Source organism: Hirundo rustica, chromosome 1 (genome assembly GCF_015227805.2).
Source record: "Hirundo rustica isolate bHirRus1 chromosome 1, bHirRus1.pri.v3, whole genome shotgun sequence".
NCBI lineage: Eukaryota > Metazoa > Chordata > Aves > Passeriformes > Hirundinidae > Hirundo > Hirundo rustica.
The window spans coordinates 126,148,761-126,171,806 of NC_053450.1; the positions used below are offsets into that span (position 1 = coordinate 126,148,761).

The 23,046-nt window shown below is 38.6% G+C and overlaps 1 protein-coding gene across 2 annotated transcripts in view; it reads left to right on the forward strand.

Moving 5' to 3' along the window:
• The first annotated feature begins 451 nt into the window (after positions 1–451).
• Positions 452–23,046, forward strand: part of SNX13 (sorting nexin 13) — a 64,476-nt gene continuing 41,881 nt past the window's right edge. Inside the window, exons 1-2 of one of the 2 annotated variants that reach the window (XM_040061335.1) lie at positions 452–674; positions 21,513–21,625. In XM_040061335.1, coding sequence (XP_039917269.1) covers positions 663–674; positions 21,513–21,625 — 125 coding nt within the window. In that variant the 5' untranslated portion in view covers positions 452–662. The remainder of the gene's footprint in view (positions 675–21,512; positions 21,626–23,046) is intronic. The other variant, XM_040061342.2, reaches the window with a different exon arrangement.

The window sequence follows — 23,046 nt, forward strand, 5'->3', positions numbered from 1 at the left end:
GGCTAAACACCCCCAGTTTCCTCAGTCGCCCCTCAAAGCACTTGTTCTCGGGATAGGACATGCGCTTTTCCTTAGCGTCTAGAACAGGGAAAGACGCGCAGCGCTGCATACGTCACTAGTGGGTGAGAGATGTGCTGCTTGGTCAGAAATTTAACAAAATATTTCGGTCAGCGTCCGCTGGACAGTTGCCTGACACCGAAGAGCTCTAAGACAGGTCACACCAAGGGACATGGGGCAAAAAACCCGAGCCGCAGTTTCGAGCTCTGTGCCCTGTGGCCGGACCCCGGCGAGGGCCGCTGGACCCGCTGCGGGTGTCGATGCCGGGGCCGTGCCGGGGCCGGGGCCGCCGGGCAGGCGCAGCGCGGGCCGGGCTGGGCGGGGAGCGGAGCGCCGGCCCCGGCAGGGGCGGCCCCGCTGGGCGGGCGGGGCGCGGCGGCGGCGCACGTAGCCGTCCCAAGATGGCGGCCGCTCCGGACCGGGCTGCGAGGGCGGCGGCGGGGCCGGGGCCGGCGGGCGGGCGCTGAGCGGGGCGGCGGCGGGGGCTGGCGGCGCTCGCCTCGCCTCCCCGCGGGGTGCGGGGTAGCTTTCCGCGCGGCCGCCAGGCTTCACCATGCTGCGGGGCTAGAGCCGCCGAGGCGCCGCCGCAGCGCAGCGGGGTAATAATGTTAACAGAGGTAAGAGCGCTGCCGGCGAGGTGCGGGAGCGCGGGGAGCGGCTCGCTGTCCGCCCGAGCGGACAGCGCTCGGTGCCGCGGCTCAGCCCTCCGCCGGGGCCCCCGAGTTCTCTCGGCGGCCGGCAGTTTCCCCCTCGGCCGCGGAGGGCAGAGGCGCTGGCCGGCTCGCCCAGGGCAGCGCCGGGCCCCTCTTATCAGCCTCCCTCCTCTCCCGGCAGGGAGGGACGGGAGCGCGGCGCTCCGGCTCCGCGGCGGAGCCCGGTTCGCCGTTCCCGCTCCGCGCGGCGGCCGGGCCCGGTCCCTGTTCCGACGCGGTCCGCAGGTGGCCGGGCTGTGCTGCCCGACGAGGGCCCGTGGGGCCGCGCCCCCGCGGCGGGCCCGTGTCTGGCGGAGCGGAGCGGAGCGCACCTGGTGAGGGGGAGCCCGCCTTGGCCCTGGGCCGCGCCGGGGAGATGCCCCCGCCTGGGCCCCGCACGTCCCCTCCGGCTTCAGCCCCTCTGGCTTCCTTCTCCGCTGTGGCTTCGTAAGGGCTCCGTGTTTGTGTTCTACTTGGAGGGCTTAAGCCGAGCGGTTCGGCTGTGCTTGCAGGAGTTTGTGTCAATAGGTAATCCTTAGAAGTTGGCTGCCCCGGTTCACCTCTGCTTGGTGGAGCGTTTCTGTCCCGAAGCAGCAGGGCTGTGAGGCAGGCAGGTATCTGAGGATCAGTGTGGGCTATAAATGTCTGCTGTGTCCAAAGGCATTCTAAAAGGTGGAATCTGGCAGCGCTTTCCAGTTGCTGGAAATTAGACTTTAGCCCGTATTCTGTTTTGTCTACAAAGAGCAATTGATTTTCTATTTTTAATATGAGCAAGGTGTCCTGAGTACAGATACTTCTGTAACACAATGACTGTGTTACCCCTGTTTTATAATTTGTCATTTTATTCTACAGTGGCAGTTATTCATCCAAAAGTGAGTTGTCTTAAGTCTTGCACAGTAAAGGCTTGCTTTCCAACACCTGAACATTTCAGTTTTGCTTTCTTGAATGATATTAAACACTATCTTACATGTTTTAGTTTGTATCAATTCAAAGCTTTGGGGCATTAAGAAAGCAGTTCTGTAGAGCCATGACCTCTCAGATTTCCCCAGGAGGGTAAAATTTGCAGAATGAGTTAAACCTGTAAAAATCTATGACCTATTTTTGAATTGAGGGTATTTGTTAGGTGGTCAGGATTAATAAGCTGCATTAAAGAGAGTTGGTGAGTGTGATGCATAAGCATTAGCATAGTAATTTAGATTATTTTAAGAGTAACATAGAACGTTTTGGGTCAGTGCCTCCTACTGGACTGTTTGTTCCTTTTGATGGTGGCTGAGTATGCCCATCCCAAGACACTATTTTGGAACTGCTTTTTGATTTTTTTAGCAGTGTTGAATTTCTGAGAATAGCAGTGTGGATGACAATCCATTGGCTTTTTGAGGTAAAGCTTACTGATTTCGTGTGGGATGATCAGTTATGACTCTTACCATTGGTGTCAGGAGGAGAGGACTCTCTCTACTTCTAGTTCCTGTATGTTATTTGTAGACAAGACGCTTCAAGGTAAAGTATTCCAGCCTCGGTCTCTGCCAAGGGGAAGAATTTAAATTTTAAGGGAGTCTAGCAAAATTGTAGGCTTTGCCTGCCTGAAAAGCAGTTGTGGGGAGTTCTTCAGGCAGTCAGAGAGCTCTAGACCATCAGGAGTACCCACTTAGGGTGAACTGGAGGAGTCCTTTCCCAGTGCACTGTTCTGGGTGTTCTGATGGTGACTTGGCCGCTACAACAGCCTGGGGAAACGGCGCACATCTACACCCATGAACCCTTACCACACTTTGGAGGAATATGCAGATTGTTTCAAGTTGACTGGTATGTGATTTCTTTATATATGAAAATTGAGATTGACTGTATGGTGAACTGACATTAAAAGCAAAAATTGCACTAGGTTTTGGTGCTGGATATTTGTGGCCTTGTCAAGTTAGCTACTGTCTAGATTAGCAAACTTGACAGTGGCCAAAGTGACCATAATTGGTTTTTTTAGCCATTAAAAATTTAGATCCATTTCCCCTACTATAAGTGCTAGATTTATAACTTTAAAATATAGAAACTATTTTTTCTTAAATATGTTTAAGAATGAAGGAAAGGCAGATCGGGTTTTGCATGTATTGTTATCATGCAGTAACATAGTGTTGAGTTTCTCAAGGTCAGTTTCCTACATCCTTTGATTGTATCTCTATATGCAGACCCCAGCAGATTCGTTTCAGCTTTGTGTGAATGCAGTTAGGATTAGGACTTTGTGATCAGTAATTTCAGGGGAAGATCACGCTTCCTGTCCAGAAAAAAAAAACTCTGTGTGGTTTTTATTTGACCCTTTCTGCTTATCTTATTTTAGTTACATTCAAAACCCAGGCTAATTGGACGCCAAGTGCATACGTTTATTTACCTAGCTGGCAAATGCCATTTCCAAATTTTTCACCATCAAACTTATTTCTGCAGTAATGTTAAATACATTCTGCTAGGATGTGTTTAGAGTCCTGCTGTGGTGATCATTTCCCTAGTCTGTTGTGTTGGCCATTCTGTGCCTTTTCACTTGTTCCCCTTTTCTTGTTCATCAGATGTCTCCTCTGCTTTCCAGGCCAGCGTGGCCAGTTCCCGTGTGACTTACTGCCTCAGCACTTTCTCATCTGGCGAGGCCACGACAGACACAAGTTGCAATGATCTTTCTCTTGTATTTTTGGACAACTGGCTTCATCATGCTTGCTGCTTGTGCAGTGGTAACTGCACTGCATGGGCTACAGGGAAGCAGTTGGTGTTTTACAGCTCTGGCTCTTGGTGGTCAGTAGTGTCTTAAATTCTGATGGAATAAATGTTCAGTAGGATTTTGACTTAATTTACAGGAAGTTTTAGATGTCTTTCAGACTGGTGGCCTGTGCTGTCTGCATTTGCAGCCTGTGCTACCTCTGAAGAATGAGCTTTATCTAAGCTGAGAACTAGGTTCCTTTTTTTTTTTTTTTCTCCCCAGCTGCTCATTAAACTTCTTTGAGATGCTTAGGGAGGACTTCAGAATTTATCAGCAGCTAAATTTTTGACAGCTTAATTCTCAGCAAGAGTAACTTGTTGCAGTACTAGTGAAAGTTGAGAAGGTTTTTTGAAATTAGACAAAGTAGGAAGACTTCTTTTCTTATCCACAACTAAAAATGAGCCATACTAAATGAGCTCATTTTGACGTGTTGGTATTTCTTCTTATTGCAACTAGTCAAGATAATTCACTAATTACATGCAATATTTCCTTTCCATTAAACAATGTACATTTTGTTTATGGGAGAGGTTTAACAACCTTTTTTTGTTGTTTGTTTTGTTAATTTTTGGTAACTGCTAGCCATTGAGAGCTGTTTCTGAGCAAAACCAAGTAAATTAGCTTTTTTTTTAAGAATAAAGGTTGACTCAGAGCTTAACTTGCTCTAGAATAATAGTGAATTAGCCTTTCTGCAACAGTAGCACATTGTAAAGTATATTAGTACAGCACTGAAAGATGCAGAACACAGTTAATCGCTTGATTAATGCTCTAGCATTAACTTTTTCTGTTCCTTGACGCATGTCAGTGGCAGGTTGTTCTGGTGCTTTATGTGTCTGAACTTTGTTCCACAGGTAGAGCCATTTTTAAATGTGTAGACATTTACCAGGGTGCTGAAATAAATTAGTTTCCTGTCCTTTTATGAAACTTGTTTGCTGGAGCTTTCTTTAGTGCCAGTGTTTTGCTAGATGAGATCGAGCTGGAGCGTTAGTTGCAAGCCCTTGGGAGGTAAAAAGCCTCTTTCTCCTTCAGTATTTTCTGTCAATGAGGTTTCCCCTACAGCTGGTCTGTGTTGTGTCCCTAATTGTTCCTATTACAGCTCTTTTAATAACTGTAGTTTATGAAGTGTCATTTGAAAGTATGTGAGAAATGCTAAAGTTAAGAAAACTAACCTTTTGCAAAGAACAGTTATCGTATATTCCTAAGCACTTGTTTTTAAATATTTTGCTGGCTACTAGTAAAAAAAGATAGATAGTGTCTAAACACTCAAGACTATTCTTAGAGTGTACAGTTGGGCCTAAACTGCTGAGACTGAATGCAGAGTTCTGCAATAACTCTAAAATGTCAGTCTGGATCATTCCCCAAAACAGCATGGAAGAAGAAAAGCATGAAGTTCCTTACTTCAACAAAAAATAGTGATAGCTTGTCTGGTTAGACAGCTGAAGGAGCTCCAAATGATAATTTCCTCTGTCTGGTTGCACTCTAGGGAATTATCTCTCTTTTAAATATGTTTGTCTTTTCTCCCCACCCTTACAAAGATGACAAAGCATGTTTTCTTTGAGCTAGCATTGGGCGAATTGCTATTATTAGAAAAGTCATTGATATTGTATCTATGTTATTTGCAACAGTGCAAGAATTAATATTTAGAAGTCTTACTAGCAATTTTCCCCATTGCTTGGTTGAGAATGCCAAGGCTGGAATGATAGAAAAATCAGTTGCAGTTGGCACTTGCAATTATGTGAGTGAGAACTTTCAAGAAGTACAAGGCATTGTAAGCTTGGACCTGATGTTTGCCCACACCATATAAGGTCTGATTTCTGAATTAATAAAACAAGACATTATTTCATGATGTAAACATATTGACAAGTTTGAACAAGAGCACTTGTTTATCTTGTTTACCTAATTTCTGTGAAATTGCACCTCAAAATGATGACGGCGTGATTGTGATTTACAAGTTTGAGGTGAAATGGGTGTTCATTTGTACTGTGAGTAAGCATAGCTTATAGGTATGTTCAGCCAGGGGAACTCCTTATATAACTGCCATTTGTTTTGGACAAGAGGTCAATTCCTACACTGTCACAGTTTGGGAGGACCTGTTAAAGATTATTATTGTTGCTCTGAAACAGGAGTAGCTCTAAAATCCTGAGAGGGTGGAGATGGATTTCTAAAGAAGTTGCACAGTTGATTGACTTTGGGTTGTGTGTGGAATGGGATGTGATCTCAGTGTTGCAGTTAAAATAGTGTGAGCCAAATTTCTTGCTCTATTCTAATACTGACATTTTACAAACATTTAGAAAGTTCCACAGATTTTCAACTACTTTTTTTTTTTTTTCAAGTGGGATATTATTTAAAATCAGGGATTTCCTAGAATGAAATATGGAATTTGACCCTAGTTGTTAGTACAGTAATTTATTTTGAAGCTGTTTGACCAGTGACACTGAAATCTTTTCAGTCCTGCTGTTTTGCCTATTTTCTCGGACAGTGAGCACAAGACTAATTTGATTTGAACTTCACCAGTTTGCCAGTCCACTAGCTGGCAACAGGAGATGGAGATAAAATTGTCTCTGCTGGCTTGAATCCCATTAAATCCCTTCATGCATCAGATGGTTTGTATGATGTCCTTTCTTCAACTTCACTTGCAAAGGTTTTTTTTATAATCAGAAATACTAAATTTCAAGAACTTTTTCTTTATTTCACAGGTGGAAATAGCTCTTTGTTCATGTGAGGGCTCCTATGGCCTAATTTAAAATTCACAGGTACCATTGTTGTCTGAAATGCTTAATTCAGTATCCCGTCGTGGTTGGAGTTCTAAATAGGAGGATGAGCTTTGCACGCATTTTCTTTCCAAGAATGTTCATAAGTTTGGGAACATTCTTTGAAGAGTATTTACTACTTAAATGCAGTTAAGCTTTTGTTACAATTTTTTTTTTTTTTTTTAATGTCTGTTCCTTTGCCATTCTTTCCTTAATCTCATGCTTCTTCGAGGAAGGGGATGATCCTGATTCTATTTTAATCAAATCTGTTTGTGTCAGAGTGTTTTGATTTCAGAAATGTCACTATTGTAAGATCATGTATTCTTGTTTATCAGTATATTTTTGCAATTCTAGGGAATGACTACTCGGCTCTTGTGCTGGTGATTCTAAGGCAGTGCAGGTTAGGCTATCTTTTGTGATGTAAGGGAGTGAACTTGAGCAGGAAGTTTGAATTGCTACATATCCTGTAGGGCACCCTGCATTTCCACTCTTCCAGTCAGCACTGTTATACAAGGCCAAATAGAAAATAATCTAGAATAGCAAAATTCTTGCAGCAGCTGTCCATCTGACTATGAAACAGTGCCTCGGACTTGCAATGACTTCTCACATACCTCTTAAGTGATACTAAAAGTAATGGGGAACAAATGTGTATGGTATTCCCAGTCACCCCTTATTCAGGATTTGGCATTCCAGACTGCAGGGATGAGTTGAAAATCTGGTAATGTACATGCCTTGGGAAACAAGTGTCCAACCCGTGTTACTGTAGAAAGAGTGAGTGCTTTGAAGTCTCACTGATGGTCAGAATGCTCTTGGAACTGTGTGACTTGGAGAGAATGAGGAAGCCTTGCTTGTTGCCCTGCTGCCATTCTAACAGCAGTTGATGCCGGCTGAAATATCTGAGTCTTGAGTCTTTTCTCCTGTGTGAGGCCCACTTAAACCTTTACATTCCATGTCCATTATAATAAATCAGAACTTTGTTTAGCTTGGGTTTCCCCAAAGGTTGTGGTGTTTCATGCTGCTGTATCAGCTTACTTTTCTGAAGCCTATGTAATGATTTTTTGTGATGCCTTGAAAATAATGGGATCGGTAAAGATTATATATATTCCTTATTCACTGAAGGAACTCTTTGTGTTTGAAATCACGTCTGTATTTATCTGTATTTGTGTGATTTTATTTTTTTTTCTAAAAATCTATGCAAGTGGTTGTTCTGTTGCCCCCTCCAGTATATCTTGGTGTATTTGTTACTGATAGATATCTTAATTTTTAATGAAACCTACTGGGGATTGAGGTATCCCGTCTCTTTTGGAAGAAAAATACTCTTTTAAAAAAATAGTTTATATACTCAAATTAATATTTTTGATCACAGTGGTAACAAATGGAAATTTTATTAACTTTGGAAAGTAAAATCATATACTATGGAAGTCTTAAATCTTGTGATTTAATGTCTGAACTACAAATTTAATTTGATGGTACATATAATGAAATGGTAATTACTTTTTATTCTTGTTTGTTTCTTCTATATAATTTTAAAAATCTTGTGGAGAACAAATTCATGTATGTGAATATAATTTTTATTATTTTGATAAGAAGTTATTTATTTATAACATTAGGCTAGGAGAAAAAAGTTTTATTTAAAATTTTCACACTTACCAGTTTCTCTCTTCACAGTCCCCATTTTTTCTAAACTGAATAGTATGCAGTAGGTGTGTTTAAAATAATTTGTCCTTACTTTGTGTATACGAGCGCTTAATACTGGTACCTTGCTTCATGTTCTTACAACTGTGTATTTAATTTCTTCTTTTGTGCTTCATGTTTGACTTGCATGTGTGCTTAAAACTTTGAAATTAATTTTATATTTATTTCTTTATGTTGTTTTTAAGGTCTGGACTCTAAATGGTATAGGTCTTCTGTCTTTCAGTTGGCAGTTGCCATGCTGCAGCTGCTTAAAAATTCTTATGAAGATTATGAGTTAGCAACAGTGAGACCAAGCAAACAATATATCCATGAGTGTTTCTAAGCTCTTCCGTTACTTTATTGGATATCTTCCTTTATTGAAGCCTCCAATTAATGGTGGTTGTCTGTTGCCAATCTTATTTTACTGGCACTTTTTTGTTGGAAATATTTTTTCTATTTTAACAATCTCAATATAACATGATTCTTGCAGTCTTCTTTTTTTTTCTCTCCCTCTAGATTTCTAGAGAATTGCCCATAACTCTTATGTCCCTTTTTCTCTATTTTTGATGCATTATACCAAATGGGGTTTGTTGTTGTTGTTGTTGTTGTTTTCTGATGATAGGACTAGCTATGTTGTTTCTGTGTGGAGTTGTGTACCTGGGCTGGTCTATGAATGCTTCCACCTTGCTGTCCGTGTGGTTCTTCTTTTGTTTGTTCTTTGCTTCTCTCATGTATTGCCCTCTCTCATCTTTATTATTTTCTTTATATATTTTTGTTTTCCTGCTTCTGTCACTGGGATGGCCATATATTTTTCCTTAGATATCATCCTTGCATAAAGGTATTCAAGATGCTAGGAGTGCCATTTCATGTCCGACTTCACCGGATCTCGTTTGGCTGCTGCTAAAGTGGTTTTTCTCCCCTCCACCAGACACAAGCTGGTCTGACAGCTTCTTGTTTCAGGTCTAGCAGCTAAGCAGCAACCGCATGAAGAATTCTTTTGCCTTGATGAACCAGTCTTGTGGAGGGATATGGGGGTGGGAACACAGGATAAGTTGCCAAATCAACAGCTGCATGGTTTGGTGCTAGGGAAGTGCGTAGTTTTAGTCTTCATTTCCTTCTGTGTAGATCTAAAATGAGTCAATATCCAAAATGATTCCTGTACTTTTGAAAACAGAGAATGTTGCTATTCATTCTGTGACTTCTGAATGCATGCCTCCAGAAAAAAATAAGAATAAGGTTTGGTAGTTCCAGTTAGGTTTTTTTTTTTGTTCTTGGCCATTTGGCAATCATTGAAGTTTTTAGATATTCTCTAAACTTGCTCTGGGAGCTAGCTATTCAAATGACTCAATTAGTTTAATCTATAATTAGTTTCAGTCTATAATCTTGAAGTGGCAAGGGTTGATGCACCATTTCTGTGGTTTCCTTCCTCTCTGAATTAATTGAAATTTGTTGGAAATATTCCATGCCCTCATGCATGAGAATGAAGTATTCCAGCAAATTCAAAGAACTCCCCTTTATGTAAATGTTATTTTTAGGTACTCACACTTGCTTTTCCTCTTCTGTGTTTTTGTGGGAGAAGTAGTATGTGAACCTGGGAGATATCCAGGAAATAGTTGACATGCTGATTCTGGGTCCAGATTTTGTACGAGGAAGAAGACGACTACTTGAGGCTAAAAGATTCATCTAGGATACTCAGCAGGCTCTTTGCTTCCATAGAGAGGCCAGATGGACAGCGTTCATGGAGAAGAGTCTTGGGAGAAGTTGTAGGAGGCTCCACTGTACTTACACTTAGCTGCAGTGCTGTCAGCAGCTTTCTGTAGCAAATCATTCAATAAAACTTGTGGAGTTTCTCAGGGTTGTGCAGGCAGCAGACAGCAGTTTTATCAATAATAGTGTTAAGGAAAAGGTAAAAGGGCAGAGAGGACTGTGAAAGAGCTGTGAGCAAGCCTTCCCGAAGGGGACGGGGAGCCAAACATCTCTGGAAAGCAGGCAGGTAAAGCACACAAGCAATAAGGACTGTAGGAGATATTGGAAAAGGGGGAAATACATTAATTAAAAAATTAAAAATTAATTACATGAAGGGAAAAGATTGTATTCTGTTACATTCCTGTTAGATTTGTCCCATTGGAAAAAGACAATAATATTTAAACAATTTCTCCCCTTCTTAATTAAGGGCTTTTTTTGCTGATTCAAAGCAAAATCTGAGTGCTTATTTTCTGTCTTGGCACTGTCCATTCTGTAAGAGTTAGGCATCAGCTGCTTATTAAAGAGGTTGCAGATTTTTTTTTGTATATTGCAGACTATTGAAAAACTTGCTGACTCTGAACTTATCTCTTTTTCTTGCTTTACTTTGTGCAACTGAATGATATTCTGTCCTGGTAAAGAGAGTAACAGGAAGTTTTAAGGCTTGCTCTAGCTTTGTAAAGGTTTGTGTCACTTTGTATAACAGCTGTTTCCATGGTTATTTTGTGTCCATCCAGTAAGCATGCGTCATATGAAATTTAGCCCTGTCGTTCAGATGTGTTCTCAGAGACTACTGGGAATTTGTAGTGAAAGTAGTTGTATCAGAGTTTCTGTATTTTGTAGCTGGAGAAAACCTGTGGCACTCAGGGAACTGCATAAAAATCTAACTTTTGAAGAAAACAGTGGAGTAACATCACGATCTCTAGAGGAAGGTGCTAGTATTTCTGTCAGTAGTTTTAAGTTTCTTTAAAATGGTCTACTTTTGCAGCTTGGGATTCTGTTTTTTATTTGTGTACTGACAATGTATTCTTTGTGGTGGATACTCTGATCTTTGGAGTTCTATTTTTAATATACATTTCATTTTCCGGACTGTAAATGATGGTGCTGATTAAAAAGCACTACATAGTTTTAAGAACTGTTGTGGAACTATCAGTACATTTTTTGACAGGAAATCAGATATGGCAAAGGGGCGATCCTTGCAAGCAGGAGTCCAAACTGAAACTTGTTCATGATGCTGGCACTGATGGAGGTCTAGGAAAAAAAAATCAAACATAAAACCAAAACAATCTGCCAAAATAGTAAAATCAGTGAATACTGTGTTGGCAGCTGTTTTTTTCAGAATCCAGTGTTCAGGCAGTAGATGCCCTTTATTACTTTAAAAGTTGTGTTACTTCTCAGTCACATAAAAGGGGGTCAGAATGTTAATTGGGAGTGCTAGCAAGCTTTCTAAATCTACCCTTCTCTTGGTGGCAAGTGTAGTCAGTGTGTGGCTTCATAATATGGATAAATTTTATTTTAGCACAAAATTATTCGTGGTGGAATTGGATATTGTACCTTGGTTTCCAAATAGGTTTGTATTGTAACAGGAAGACCAGAACTGGACACAGGACTCCAGGCATGTCCAAATGGAGAGGAAGGTTCACTTTGCTGCCTCTGCTGGTGACAATTCTGCTGATAGAGAGTAAAATTCTGTGGGCCACCTTTGCTACAATGGCATTGTGCTGACTCCTGCTCACCTTAGAGGCCACCTCAGGGTCCCTTTCTGCAGGGCTGTTTTGCAGAGAGTGGGCCCCAGACTGTACTGTGACCCAGGGTTAGTCCACCTCAGATGCAAACCTGTGCTTGTTTTGTTGAGCTTGATGAAGTTCCTGTCAACCCCTTTCTCCAGCCTGTTGACACAGCTCAGAACCACTCACCTCACTTTAGGGCTCTGTGCACCCTTTTACTGAGAGTTCGCTGTGTCACATCACCCACATTGCTCAGGCATTGTCAGTCCCATATCGATCCATGAAGGTTCTCACCTAGTCACTGACTGCACACTGAGCTCTGTACCACTGATCATGTCTTTGCATCCAGCATTTCTCACTTATAATCTACTCATCTAGTCCATAGCTCAGCAATTTAGTGGTAAGGAAGCTGTGGGATATTGTGCTAAAGGCAAAGTGCACGTCATCTAGGGCCCCACCCTTGTCCTTAGTGTCACTCACTTCACCGTAGAAAGCAACTGGGTTGGTCAAACATGATTGGCTTTTGGTAAATGTCTTTTGGTTGCTCAGGACCTTCTGAGGGACTGAGGTGATGCTGACTGGCATAGTTTTTTCCTTCTTCCCTACCTTCTTTCTTGCTGATGGTCTTCTGCTGCCGGTACAGTCTGAGAAATCATTTACGGTGGCTTTCTGTTAACCTTTTTCTGGATTCCATGACACCAATTACAGTACTGTCTTTAATCAAAGTGACTTTTTACATAACAGGTGAGAAGCTCAGTATGGTTGTCCTTTATGAACACTACCTTATTGCTTACAGCTTTTCTCCTCCTTTTAGTAAACAAACAAACAAAAAACAACAAAAAAAAACACTACTTTTTTTATGGGTAGTAAAAAGGATAGGGATGTTTTAAACACATTATTTCATTTGCCAAAATAATTCTACAAAGATAGGTTGCATGACAACTGTATTTAGACACAAAAGCCTTTATCACTAGGGACAATGTGGAAATAAATTTTTAGTCTTGTTGAATATGTCTGTTACTGGAGGACTCTTGGCAGTTATGACAGATAATGTGAATTGGCTTATCCACTTGTATTCTTTCAGATTTGTAACCTGACCTAATAAGGGAAGTAGAGTCAATCTATATTTAGTATAGTCCTTGATAAAAATATTCTGAAGTTATGTTTTTAGCTTAGTATTTTTAAAGTAACATTTTCATCAAGATGAGGAATGTTGCTTAATTGGGATCTATTAGATTGTGGTATGTACTATTCAAAGAATACTGCATCCAAAGCAGTTGCATCTTAACTTTAGTGGAATAATGCTGAAAATTTTGCTGCAAATAGCAACATAATATTACCAGTGGATTAAAGAACTAAACAAAATTAATTTTGTAGCCTGAGGAATCCAGAGTACTAAAAGGTTGATCAGAAGTTAATGACTAAATCTTTCTGCAGTAAACCTAAGTACTGGATTTCATGTGTGTATATATAATATTTATGTATATGTGAAATATGTATAAACACATATAGTGTGTTTAGGTCTCAGATAAAAAAAAAAATCACACATCCTGCACATATATATTGAAATGTATGGTTTATCAGTCTGTTTAGAAGAAACTAATGATTTTAAGGAACTTTCTTGAAAATAATTTTATTTGCTTATTGCTGCTTTCAAGCAAGTTACCAAGTGATAGAAACAAAAGTCCTAGTATTTTTGTCAGTATAAAATTTGAAGGTGTTGTCTGCTGTTTACATGTGATGAGTTGTTTGGGAAAAAGCAAAACAATAAAGCTCAATGACTGCTGCTGCAGTGTGCAGTTCCAAAATGTTCCAAATTTTATATAATTTATCTTATGTTATATGTTCATGTCTTTGACACTTCTGTATTTGCAAAAATGTGCACTTTCACTTCATTTCATTTTTAGTTGTAGTGGGGCATTTGTTTGCAGTTAGTGAGATTTTCCAAATAGGATACTGTATCATTGTGCACCTTTTTTGTATTTATTCTAAGCTGATTGTATCAGTTCAAGATTGCACAAACTGTTTTGCCCACAGCCACTGCTATGAAATTGTGTGGTATCTCCATAGAGAAATAGGATGGATTTACTATAAGAGAAGAAATTACTGTTCATCAGACCTCTTATAACCCATCTTTTTTCTGCTTTGCCCTCCCTGTAAAGATCATAGACAATAATGCACTGCCTTTGAACAAGAGACTCTGTACAAAATAGTGTTTATATAATTTTTTTTTAGTAATGGTATAAGTTTGGCATGTGTAATGGAGATTTAAATTCCCAGAGTAGGCAGATGTTTATTGCTTGGCAGAAGGGATGCGGAGTTGAAATTACCACTACCATGGAAGAGCAGCTTAGAACTAAAGAGACTTCTTCCCTATCTACCAAAAGCATAGCTCTTCATGTATGATGAAAGGTGTGTCCCATTCAACTGTTTCTGTAATATCCATAAGCTCTGCCTGTATGTTTTTATTAGAATCATAAAGAGATGACCACTGGATCTGATTCTTGTGGAGAGAGACTTATTTAATCCATACAGATAAATATTAGGAGCTGGAGTGGTAGAAATTGTTCTTGAAGCAAAGTTCATGATTCTTAAAGTTCATTCACTAGAATCAGGTTTCTCTAAGAGTGAAAAAAAGAAAAAAAAAAAAAAAAAAGGTGAAAAGAACTTTTAGGTAACTCCTTGCTGCAGGAAAGTAAAAAGCTTAAGATGCTGCTTGAGTAGTAGTCACAAATGAAATATGCAATAACAGTTTCTTGACTTAGTGCATTCATTATTTTGAGCCAAATAGAACAGACTTTTTTTTTTTTTCATCTGCAGCTTTTGGATCCAGGAGGCTTCCCTCTCTTTCCCCTTTGCCATTATTTTGCACCAGAAAAACTTGAAATAGATGTAATCTGTTTATCCAAAGGCTGAACGTAGAACAGTCTGGATTATCTCATTGGCTTGAATTCAAGATAGAGGGATTACTTTATTCTCTCATTTTAGATCACCTTAGGCAGTCCTGTCAAGCCTGGCCTTGTTTCAATCACCTAAGGTGATCCAAAATGCTTTTATCTTTTTGTATTGCTTTCTGTCCAAATAAATAAATTAGCTTGGATACAAGTCAATATGGATTGTTACAAAGGAAAAGGATCACTTCCTTGGAATTTGTATTAAAGATGAGTTTGGGTATGTTACTTTTGTATTCAGGAAAGTAGCAGAAAGTGGGGCTAGCATCTTATTTCCCATTGCTATCCGAGATGCTCAAGTGCTTCTTTCAAATTTCACCAAAAATCCATATACTTTAACTAGAACATGATTCAGAGTGGGTTTTAGTGCAAGCATGTTATCAGAAAGTCTGTGTGTCTGTGAAGATAGCCTCTTTGGTTTTTCACAGCAAGTTAAGTACTTGGGCCACTGAAGAAAAGGTTACATGGAATGAAACTTTGTCCCTTGCTGATACTTCTGCTAATATAATTAAGTAGCTGATAGCAGTGGAAATAAACGTAGTAAAATGAAGGTCAGTTTAAAATTAAACTTTTCACTTCCTAATTTCATGTAATGATCAGCAGTGGTGGCAAAGCCAGGTGTGAGAGAGGAAGAAAAAATCTTAACTGTGTTCACTTGAAAAGAAAGTTTGATGCTGAAAATATTTACCATTTCTTAAAGAAGTGTAAGTCTTAATCAGAAAATTGGTCTTTTTCTTGCAAAAAACGCAGTTGTATCAGAATATGAAACATAACGTTTTTATTTTTAATTATATTACAAGTTGTGTAGTAAATTGTGATTATTGCAAACTGTAGAGTTTTAGTAAGGGATTTTGTTGTTCTCTTGATAAATGCTGAAATCGCAGTAACGTGCACAAAAACTTTTAATCTTTCTAGTTCCACACTATAATGTTACACGTTTTAAGAAAATGTTAGCGTGTGTTTTCATTTAAATGTTTGCGCTTCTAAAAATAGGTTTCAGGAATAGTCAAAACTGCAGTAATAGTGAACACAGATGAAATACAGAGGCTGCCTTGTATAGCCATAGGGAAGAGTAGCGAGGAGAGTAAGGGAAAATGATCCCAAAAGCTTTGTTCTTTCAGGCAGTGTGAGGAGCAGCAGGAAACCCCAAACTCAGTACAGTTAGACATGATTGTGTTTGAATTAATGCAACTGTGAAGTAATTAAGCCATTTGACATACAGAGTGTGCGTTAGTGGAAGATGAGGAGGTGAGGTCGAGAGGAGACAGATGGACTGTTGCTTGCAACAGAGTTTCCAGCCTCTGTAACCAGGGGAAATCTGCAGGAACACTACACTTTTCTAGGAGACACTTCACTGGCCAAATTTCTTAACATTAATTAACATTACCTTATTTAAATATACATTAAAAGATTTTTAGTGTATATTTATATGCCCTAGTATTTTAAGGTTTCTTTGGGGTGGGGGAGCAGGGATGAACCACAACCAAAACAATCTAAACTTAGAACATTAAAAGCAAAATAGACTGTGGGAAATACTTTATTTATTTATTTATATATATATATATATATATATATATTTTTTTTTTTTTTTTTTTTTTTTTTTTTAAATCTCAAGAGCTTCTGGGAGTACTGCAGTAAAATATTGTGTGGATTCACCACAATTATTTTTCCATAGTGGGAAATAGGAGTGGAGTTTAGGGTGTTTTTTTTTCCTTTGCCCTTTTGGGCTAAGGAAGGAAAAGGACAAAAGGATAAGAAGGAAGAGGTTAAAAAGAGACCTTTAGTGTTGTTAGGAAATCAGGATATGCAGAACTCAAAACCCTGTTGACATTTATTTTAGATGACGGCTTTAACTTTGGCAGATAGGGGAATGTAACTAGAAAGTTGTTAATGGTTTATTTCACAATTGTTAAATATTTCTCTGAGTAGTGTAACATAGCAATTTCATTGCACTGAAATTGGCACTCCAGTTAGCGTGGCTTTCCAATTTTACTTGTCATGCTAGTGAAGAGACAGTAATTTGAAACCTAAAATAATGTTTTTAATCACTTGACAAAAGTGACACTCACCTTAATTATAGAAAGGTTTATATGTGAACATTTTCCATTTGCACTCAAAATGGAAGTCAAATTAAAAGGCAGATGTGTGGAATTAACAAAATTAAACTTGACATCTACTGTAAATGCAATTCCTGATAATTTTTTTTAATGTCAGCCCAGAGGAGGCATTAAAAAAAAAAAAAAAAACAACAACCAAACCCAACAAAACCTAGTAATTTAAACTACCCAAATGGCAAAAAAGTTTATCAGTGTCTGTTAGAAACAGGTCAACTACTGTAACTTTTAAAATATTAATGGAAAAATGTAATTTGATAAGAGTAAAAGAATTGTGAGCAAAGAAACATGTCTTTAAATGTTGCTGTTCTTTCAGAGCTTAAATTATTCTGTTGTGACCATTAAATTTGAAAATAATCATAAATTATAATTTCCAAGGTGGTATTAGTCTTTTGGACTGTCAGACTTAAATCATCTTCTGCTGCACCTTTAAGGTTGATAAATGGATGATTCTAGAGCCCTGCCTTACTGTAAGGGTGTTCTTTATTTCCTCTTGAACTGTGTCTCCAAATTTGAAACCACAGTTTCTCTGAATGTGTGTAGGAATTGTGAAGAGAGACAAGTGCCTGGAACAGGAGCTTCTCGCTGGAGTAGGAGGGTGGTGGCACCAGAGTCACATGAGTGGAAACACTTGTCCTCTGTTCGGTGGCAGAGGAGGCTAAGGAGAACCTGTCATCTGGACTTGTGGTGTAAGACTTGTTTCGCTCTAAACCAGGCACATGTTACCTTACCGCCACTTGCAAGCTAAAACTGACAGCCCTAGTTTAAATCCAAACAACAAACCTACATTACCTTGGTGAATCATTTTAGAGGAAGATGTGTCAAGACTGAAGATCTTGCTTAAAAGTAGGTGTGGGGCAAAGGTATGAAAGGTTGTCAGATGGATTTAACAAATAAGAAATGTAGTGAAGCTACTTTTTAGTAAGATATGGTTGGTTTTGTTTCTGCAATAAATAATTGCTGTATATTGTGGATTTCTACAATTGTCTGTGTGAATGGTCATGTTAAGTCACGTAGTCTTAGCTCAGCACTACTAGCTATAATGGCATGTTGCCTTGATTAGGAAGCAGAAACCAAAGAAAGAAAAAGCATATATGCATGAGAAGGCAAAATCTTTATGTGCTACTTTTAGTACTTGGCTGTATACTGTGGAAAAACCATTCCGTGTGAAAAACAGAAAAAAACTAATAAAAAAACCCCAAACCTGGTAAACAGGTGTCATTGAAGTGACAGTTTTGTTATCTGTAAAAGCTGAATCAAGCGCATATGAATATTCACCTTTGTGTGTCTTCTCACACCTGATGTGTCTCTGCAGTGTACCCTTGGAACTTACAGACACCCCTGTACTTCAGCTGCAGTTTATTTTGTTGAAGCAACTCCAGCTGTGGGAAGAAAATTACCGTGTTTGACCACAATGCTACATTAACCCACTTATATATGTATGACCTTATAATATACTGCAGAAGTCTTAGTAAAATCTTAGACTTGAAAGCTAAGAAGTGATCATGGGTGAGACAAACATAGAGTATCTGTAGTGGTGGTAAGCAAAAGTGGCTAAAACTGATGAAGTGGTACAGCTGCTGACATGGAACAAACATTCTTTATCCACGTGTATCCACACAGTATATGTAAACACACAGGCCAGCCATGCCTACCACAGCGCTAAGGATGTGTATCTCTTCAGGCTTTAGGCAGCTGTCCCTAATTCCTTGAACAGCAGTGAACAGTGAACAGCACTATGCCAGATCAGCTTGGAGGTTTGCTCTGCTGATGTAGGGCAGGTCAGCTTCTTTTAAAGGGTCTAGATAACTCTGACTTAAACACTAGCAATTGCACCATTTCTTCATAAGACTGGTTTGTTCTTTGTGTTGAGTGATAAGCATTTACCCTGCAGCTAACTTTAGTAAGACTAACAGAGCTTCACTAAATCTGTAAATCCTCTAAAAAATTAACATTATAAATAAAATTTGGAAATAAGCTTTAAGTTTATTTAAGCTGAGGCTTGAATTTAAATACCTGAACTGTTTTAATACTGATTAACTGTATAGTCATATTTGTGTATATTTGGACATTCTGTTCAAAAACAATTTGTTTTATGTATAAAGAACTTTAAGTTTTCGCTTTTTTTTCCCTAGGAGTTTTACTGCTGAAGTCCCTTCAAGAAGTGGGGAGTTAAGGAAAGTTTTGTTTACGGTCAGCAGAAGGGTACCATCCTGATGATTTAATCCCTTTGAATGTCTCAGAAGCCTTAAGACTATAAACCATTCATTTAAATTATGCAAGAATTGGGCCAGTATCTGTTGTGCTTCCTGCAATGTACCAAGTTGTACAATTTTTAAGAAATCCTATTAAAATACCAAATGAGATTTGAATCTCTGTACCCATATTCTAAATTGCAAAACTGGAGCATAGGACAAAAGGTCACTGTTTTATTTATTAGCATTATAGAGCTTTCTTTGTTAATTATGCATTCATCCAACTCTGACTATATATCCATCTAGTTTAATTAAGTCATTTAGAGTGCTTCCCATATTTAGAACTTAAAGCATTTTTGAATTATGTGATTAAGTATAATGGGGTTTTGACATAAAAAGACCATCATTAAATGATATCTTCTGTGTGCATATCTTCCTTATCATGCTTGTAGTGCTCTGCAGAAGTTTTAAAATGTATTTCTGAGGGTGCAGAATCTTCTTTTTGTATTGAAATGTATATGTGCAGTGGGATCTCATGTTTTAGTTGTTGTTTGTTTTGTTTTGTTTTTTTTTTTTTTTTAATTGATTTTTCTCTCTTTTCTATATTCCAAAGAGTTTATCATAGGATCCTAGAATGGTTTGAGTTGGAAGGGACCTTAAAGAAACCCCCTGCCCTGGGCAGAAACAGTTTCTGCTAGACCAGGTTGCTCGAAGCCCCGACCAACCTGGCCTTGAACTGCCAGCATCTCTGGGCAAAACTGTTCAGTGTCTCACCACCCTCTCACCTTATATCTAACCTAAACTTAATCTCTGTTGGGACCCATTCCCCCTTCTTCTGTCACTACATGCCCTTTTGAGTAGTATATCTTTCTTGTGCTCTGTCTTCATCTACTGGAAGACCACAATTATCTACTGCATTTTCTTATTATGAGTCAACAAAGCAACAAAATCTTCTACTCAGTTGTGGTTTTTAGTAGTGCAAATTCAGCATTTTAGTTGTGTGGATTTTGTTGTTTATATTATATATTAAAGCAATTCCTCTGCTTAAAGAGAATTGAATAACTTGCAATACACTTTTTTTAATTGCAGCACTTTAATTACACTCATCTACGTACTTGTATGTTTAATTTTTCCCAGCCTCAAACATTAAGAACAAAGACAGTTTATCTTCTATCTCCTGCTAAGAAAGTTCAACTATGAAGAAAATAGAATTTCATCTCAATGTTCCATTAAATTTTTAACTAGAAAGAATTAAATAATTCCGATTATTGCAGTTTAGATCTGTGAAACAATCTCTCTTCAGAGCTGTGATTTTGCTTTTTGATTTTGCTCTCAAAAAATGATCAAAGCTGCTTTATATAGGAGTCTTAATTTGTATTATTTTTCATGGTCTATGGGATCTTTGAAACTTAAAAAAAAAAAGTTGAATTTCATTTTAATCCTGTGCCCAAGATGAAAAAATGAAATCTAAATAGTTCCTTGAGAGAAATGAGCTGTAGCTCCTTTGTATTAAAAGCTAAAAAAGGGCTCTCTGTAAATCTGGTGTTCAGTTTCTGTTTGTTTTCTAAATGTCAAACTGCAAGACGTGTTTCTTTAAATACTTTCTTAGTGTTACTTGTTGACACAGTTGTCTGAGTTCCCATCAGGGTGTCATTTGATCACTGTTAGGAAAGGTGTAAATTAGACAATAACAGCAACAAAAAAAACAAAAAAACAGACAACAAAAATAATGAGAATCTTTAAGCTGAAAGAGTATGGGTGGCCTATAAATACTTGTCAACCTTGTGTTTCACACTTTTGGGACTTGGCTGTAAGATGCTTTCCATATTGATCTAGAGACTAGATTGAATTAAATTTATATAAGCTTTGTTGACTGCATTGCAGTATTGTCATGGTCTAAAAACTATTGTAGCTCAGATCAGTCAGGTTTTCCCTGCCCTGCTTTTTTAGATTACCATATGTATAGGTATTTACAGACACACATCTGTCTAGATAGATAGACTGATTGATCAAGTATGTATGTGTATACATGGATGTATATAAATGCACTTACACTACAATCTATATTGGGACAGTAACTGGAATCTTGCTGCTTTTTTCATACCGCTGCTGACTGCCAGTTCAGGTGGAGTTTTTCCTGCTGCATTTATGCCAGACATCAACCCTCAAAATCTCACCAGCCTCACATGTGCTCTTGTGACTGATTTTAACTTCATCATGGCCTTTTCAAACAACCCTTGCCTCTCTGCCACTGCCCTGTATCAGTTGCTGAAATTTCCCTCCCTTTTATTTATGTGGAAGAGTAAAAGTATACTTGTGCCAATTATTTGATGCACCTGTTGACCCACCTGTGACTTGACTGGAGAAAGGGACACCTTTTTAGTCTTGAACCTCCTTTGATCTAAGGAAGAAACAGCATTGCTTGGCTGTAGAAAATAACATGTTTAGATGTGTAAAACAAGGCTGTATTGTCTCTTCCTGTTCTGTCACAAAGCCTGCTTTTTCCTAGGAGATGGGGGAGAACTTTTCACAGGGTGGGGATGGGGGAAGAGGTGAGGAGGAAGGGATCTCAAGAAACAAAAGTGCACGAAAGGAGAATAGAAAAGAAAAAAGTGACACCTTAAGGATGATAGTTTTATCTGAAATGAGAGCTGAGAAACAGTATTGGAAAAAAAATGCTTTAATGTTAGCTAAACTGGATTACTGGCCCACAATATAATGGGGGACATATTTGAACAAAGACAATTTTTATTTCATCAAGCAGAATTTATATCTGGTTAAAATGTATCAAGCATTATAGAAACTACAAGTATTGCTTGGAGACTTAAAGTTGTATGAATATAATATTAATTATTCTTTTTCTATATGTTCTTGTTTACAGACCAGTCTTTCCATATGGGGATGGGGAAGTCTTGGCCTTGTGCTTTTTCTAGTAACTTTTGGACCCTTCGCTATATTTTACTTTGCATTTTATATCCTCTGCTTTGTGGGTGGGTAAGTATATTACTTAGTGTTCTGTTTAATTTGCTGTGAAAGTAAAATTTTAATGGGTGTGTTAGCAAAGGGCTTGCTCTGAAAATATGAAATGGCTTTATGTAGTTAATATTTCCGCATTTCAGCACCTCTTTATGAGCAAAATTTTTGTAATTGAAATCTCAATTTCGCTATTTTTCATGGATGTTAGAGGACAAATGCTCACATAAAAACAGTGGTAATTTCAGTTCATACTTTGTATTAGTGTCAGTTCTTTTCCCAGGTACTTGTAAGTACTTAGGTTTTGTTTTCTATCACAATCTCATTTTCCTATCTAAGGCACTTGATGCATGGGAGTGGATGTTACACGGGTGTGTGGAAATAAACAAGTAGATCAGTTCAGCAGCTGTAGACTTTTCATATGTTATCTCTGTAGGCAGGAAGGGAGCAAATGGGTGAAGTTCAGCACCATTATTACATTGTAGATTATGATGTTTGCCTTGTAACCATTAAAACATTTTTAATGGCAAGTTAGAATATCTTAGTGGGATATTCTTTTTACCTTCTTATCTGATACCATACAGAATGTGTGTATATTCCTGTACATCTCATCAAAAATGTAATAGAGTTTAGTAGCTAGAATTAGAGCTGCTATGTTTGGGTTTCAACTTGGTATTAGGCTTGGTATTCCATCTCTGAGAAATCAGAATAGTTAGTCTGTTAGAAAAGGGGTTTAGTTAAAGTAAAACTAACTTGAGGTAAATGCTTTTGTCTTGTTAAGTCTTGGTACAGGTATGGTTGGCATATTTCGTTATCTGTTTGTCCAGGGCAAAAGTCAAAGCTCATCCAAAGGGCGAGAATGCATCTGCTTGCTGTTTTGTCTTACCACTTCCTTAGTACTTGTGGTATGGAAAATAACATGGGATATAATTTCTTAAGACATTATCCTTCATTCTTGCACAGTTTAAGTTGTTTGGCTTTTCAAAGTTAACAGTCAAAGCAGGGTCTCAGACCATGTCTGAAGTCAGCTACAGTCTGGCACCATTAACTGCATGAGGTGCCTGAGCTCATTCATTCTCGAGTCAGCTCTCATTTCTTTGCTATGGTTATTGTGCTGCTTTGATTCATTTTTGTAGCTAGTTAGTAAACATTGATATTGTTAAGGATAAATTAATCTAGTGGTAGTGTATCTGTTAGAGCAGGGTGTTTGCTTATATATATATATAGATGTGAAGTCTCAGCCCTTGCAGTAGAATGTCATCACTTCATTACTTTAACATATACATCTTGGCTATGGCTGTGATCTGGCCCTTTTTTACACTGTTACTCTTTTTCAGAGTGACACACTTACTTTAACATTCAGAACACAGAACTGTGAGTGCTAACTAGGCCAAATGGGTTTATATCTAAATTACTCTTGCCTGTTTGGTTTTTTTTTTTAA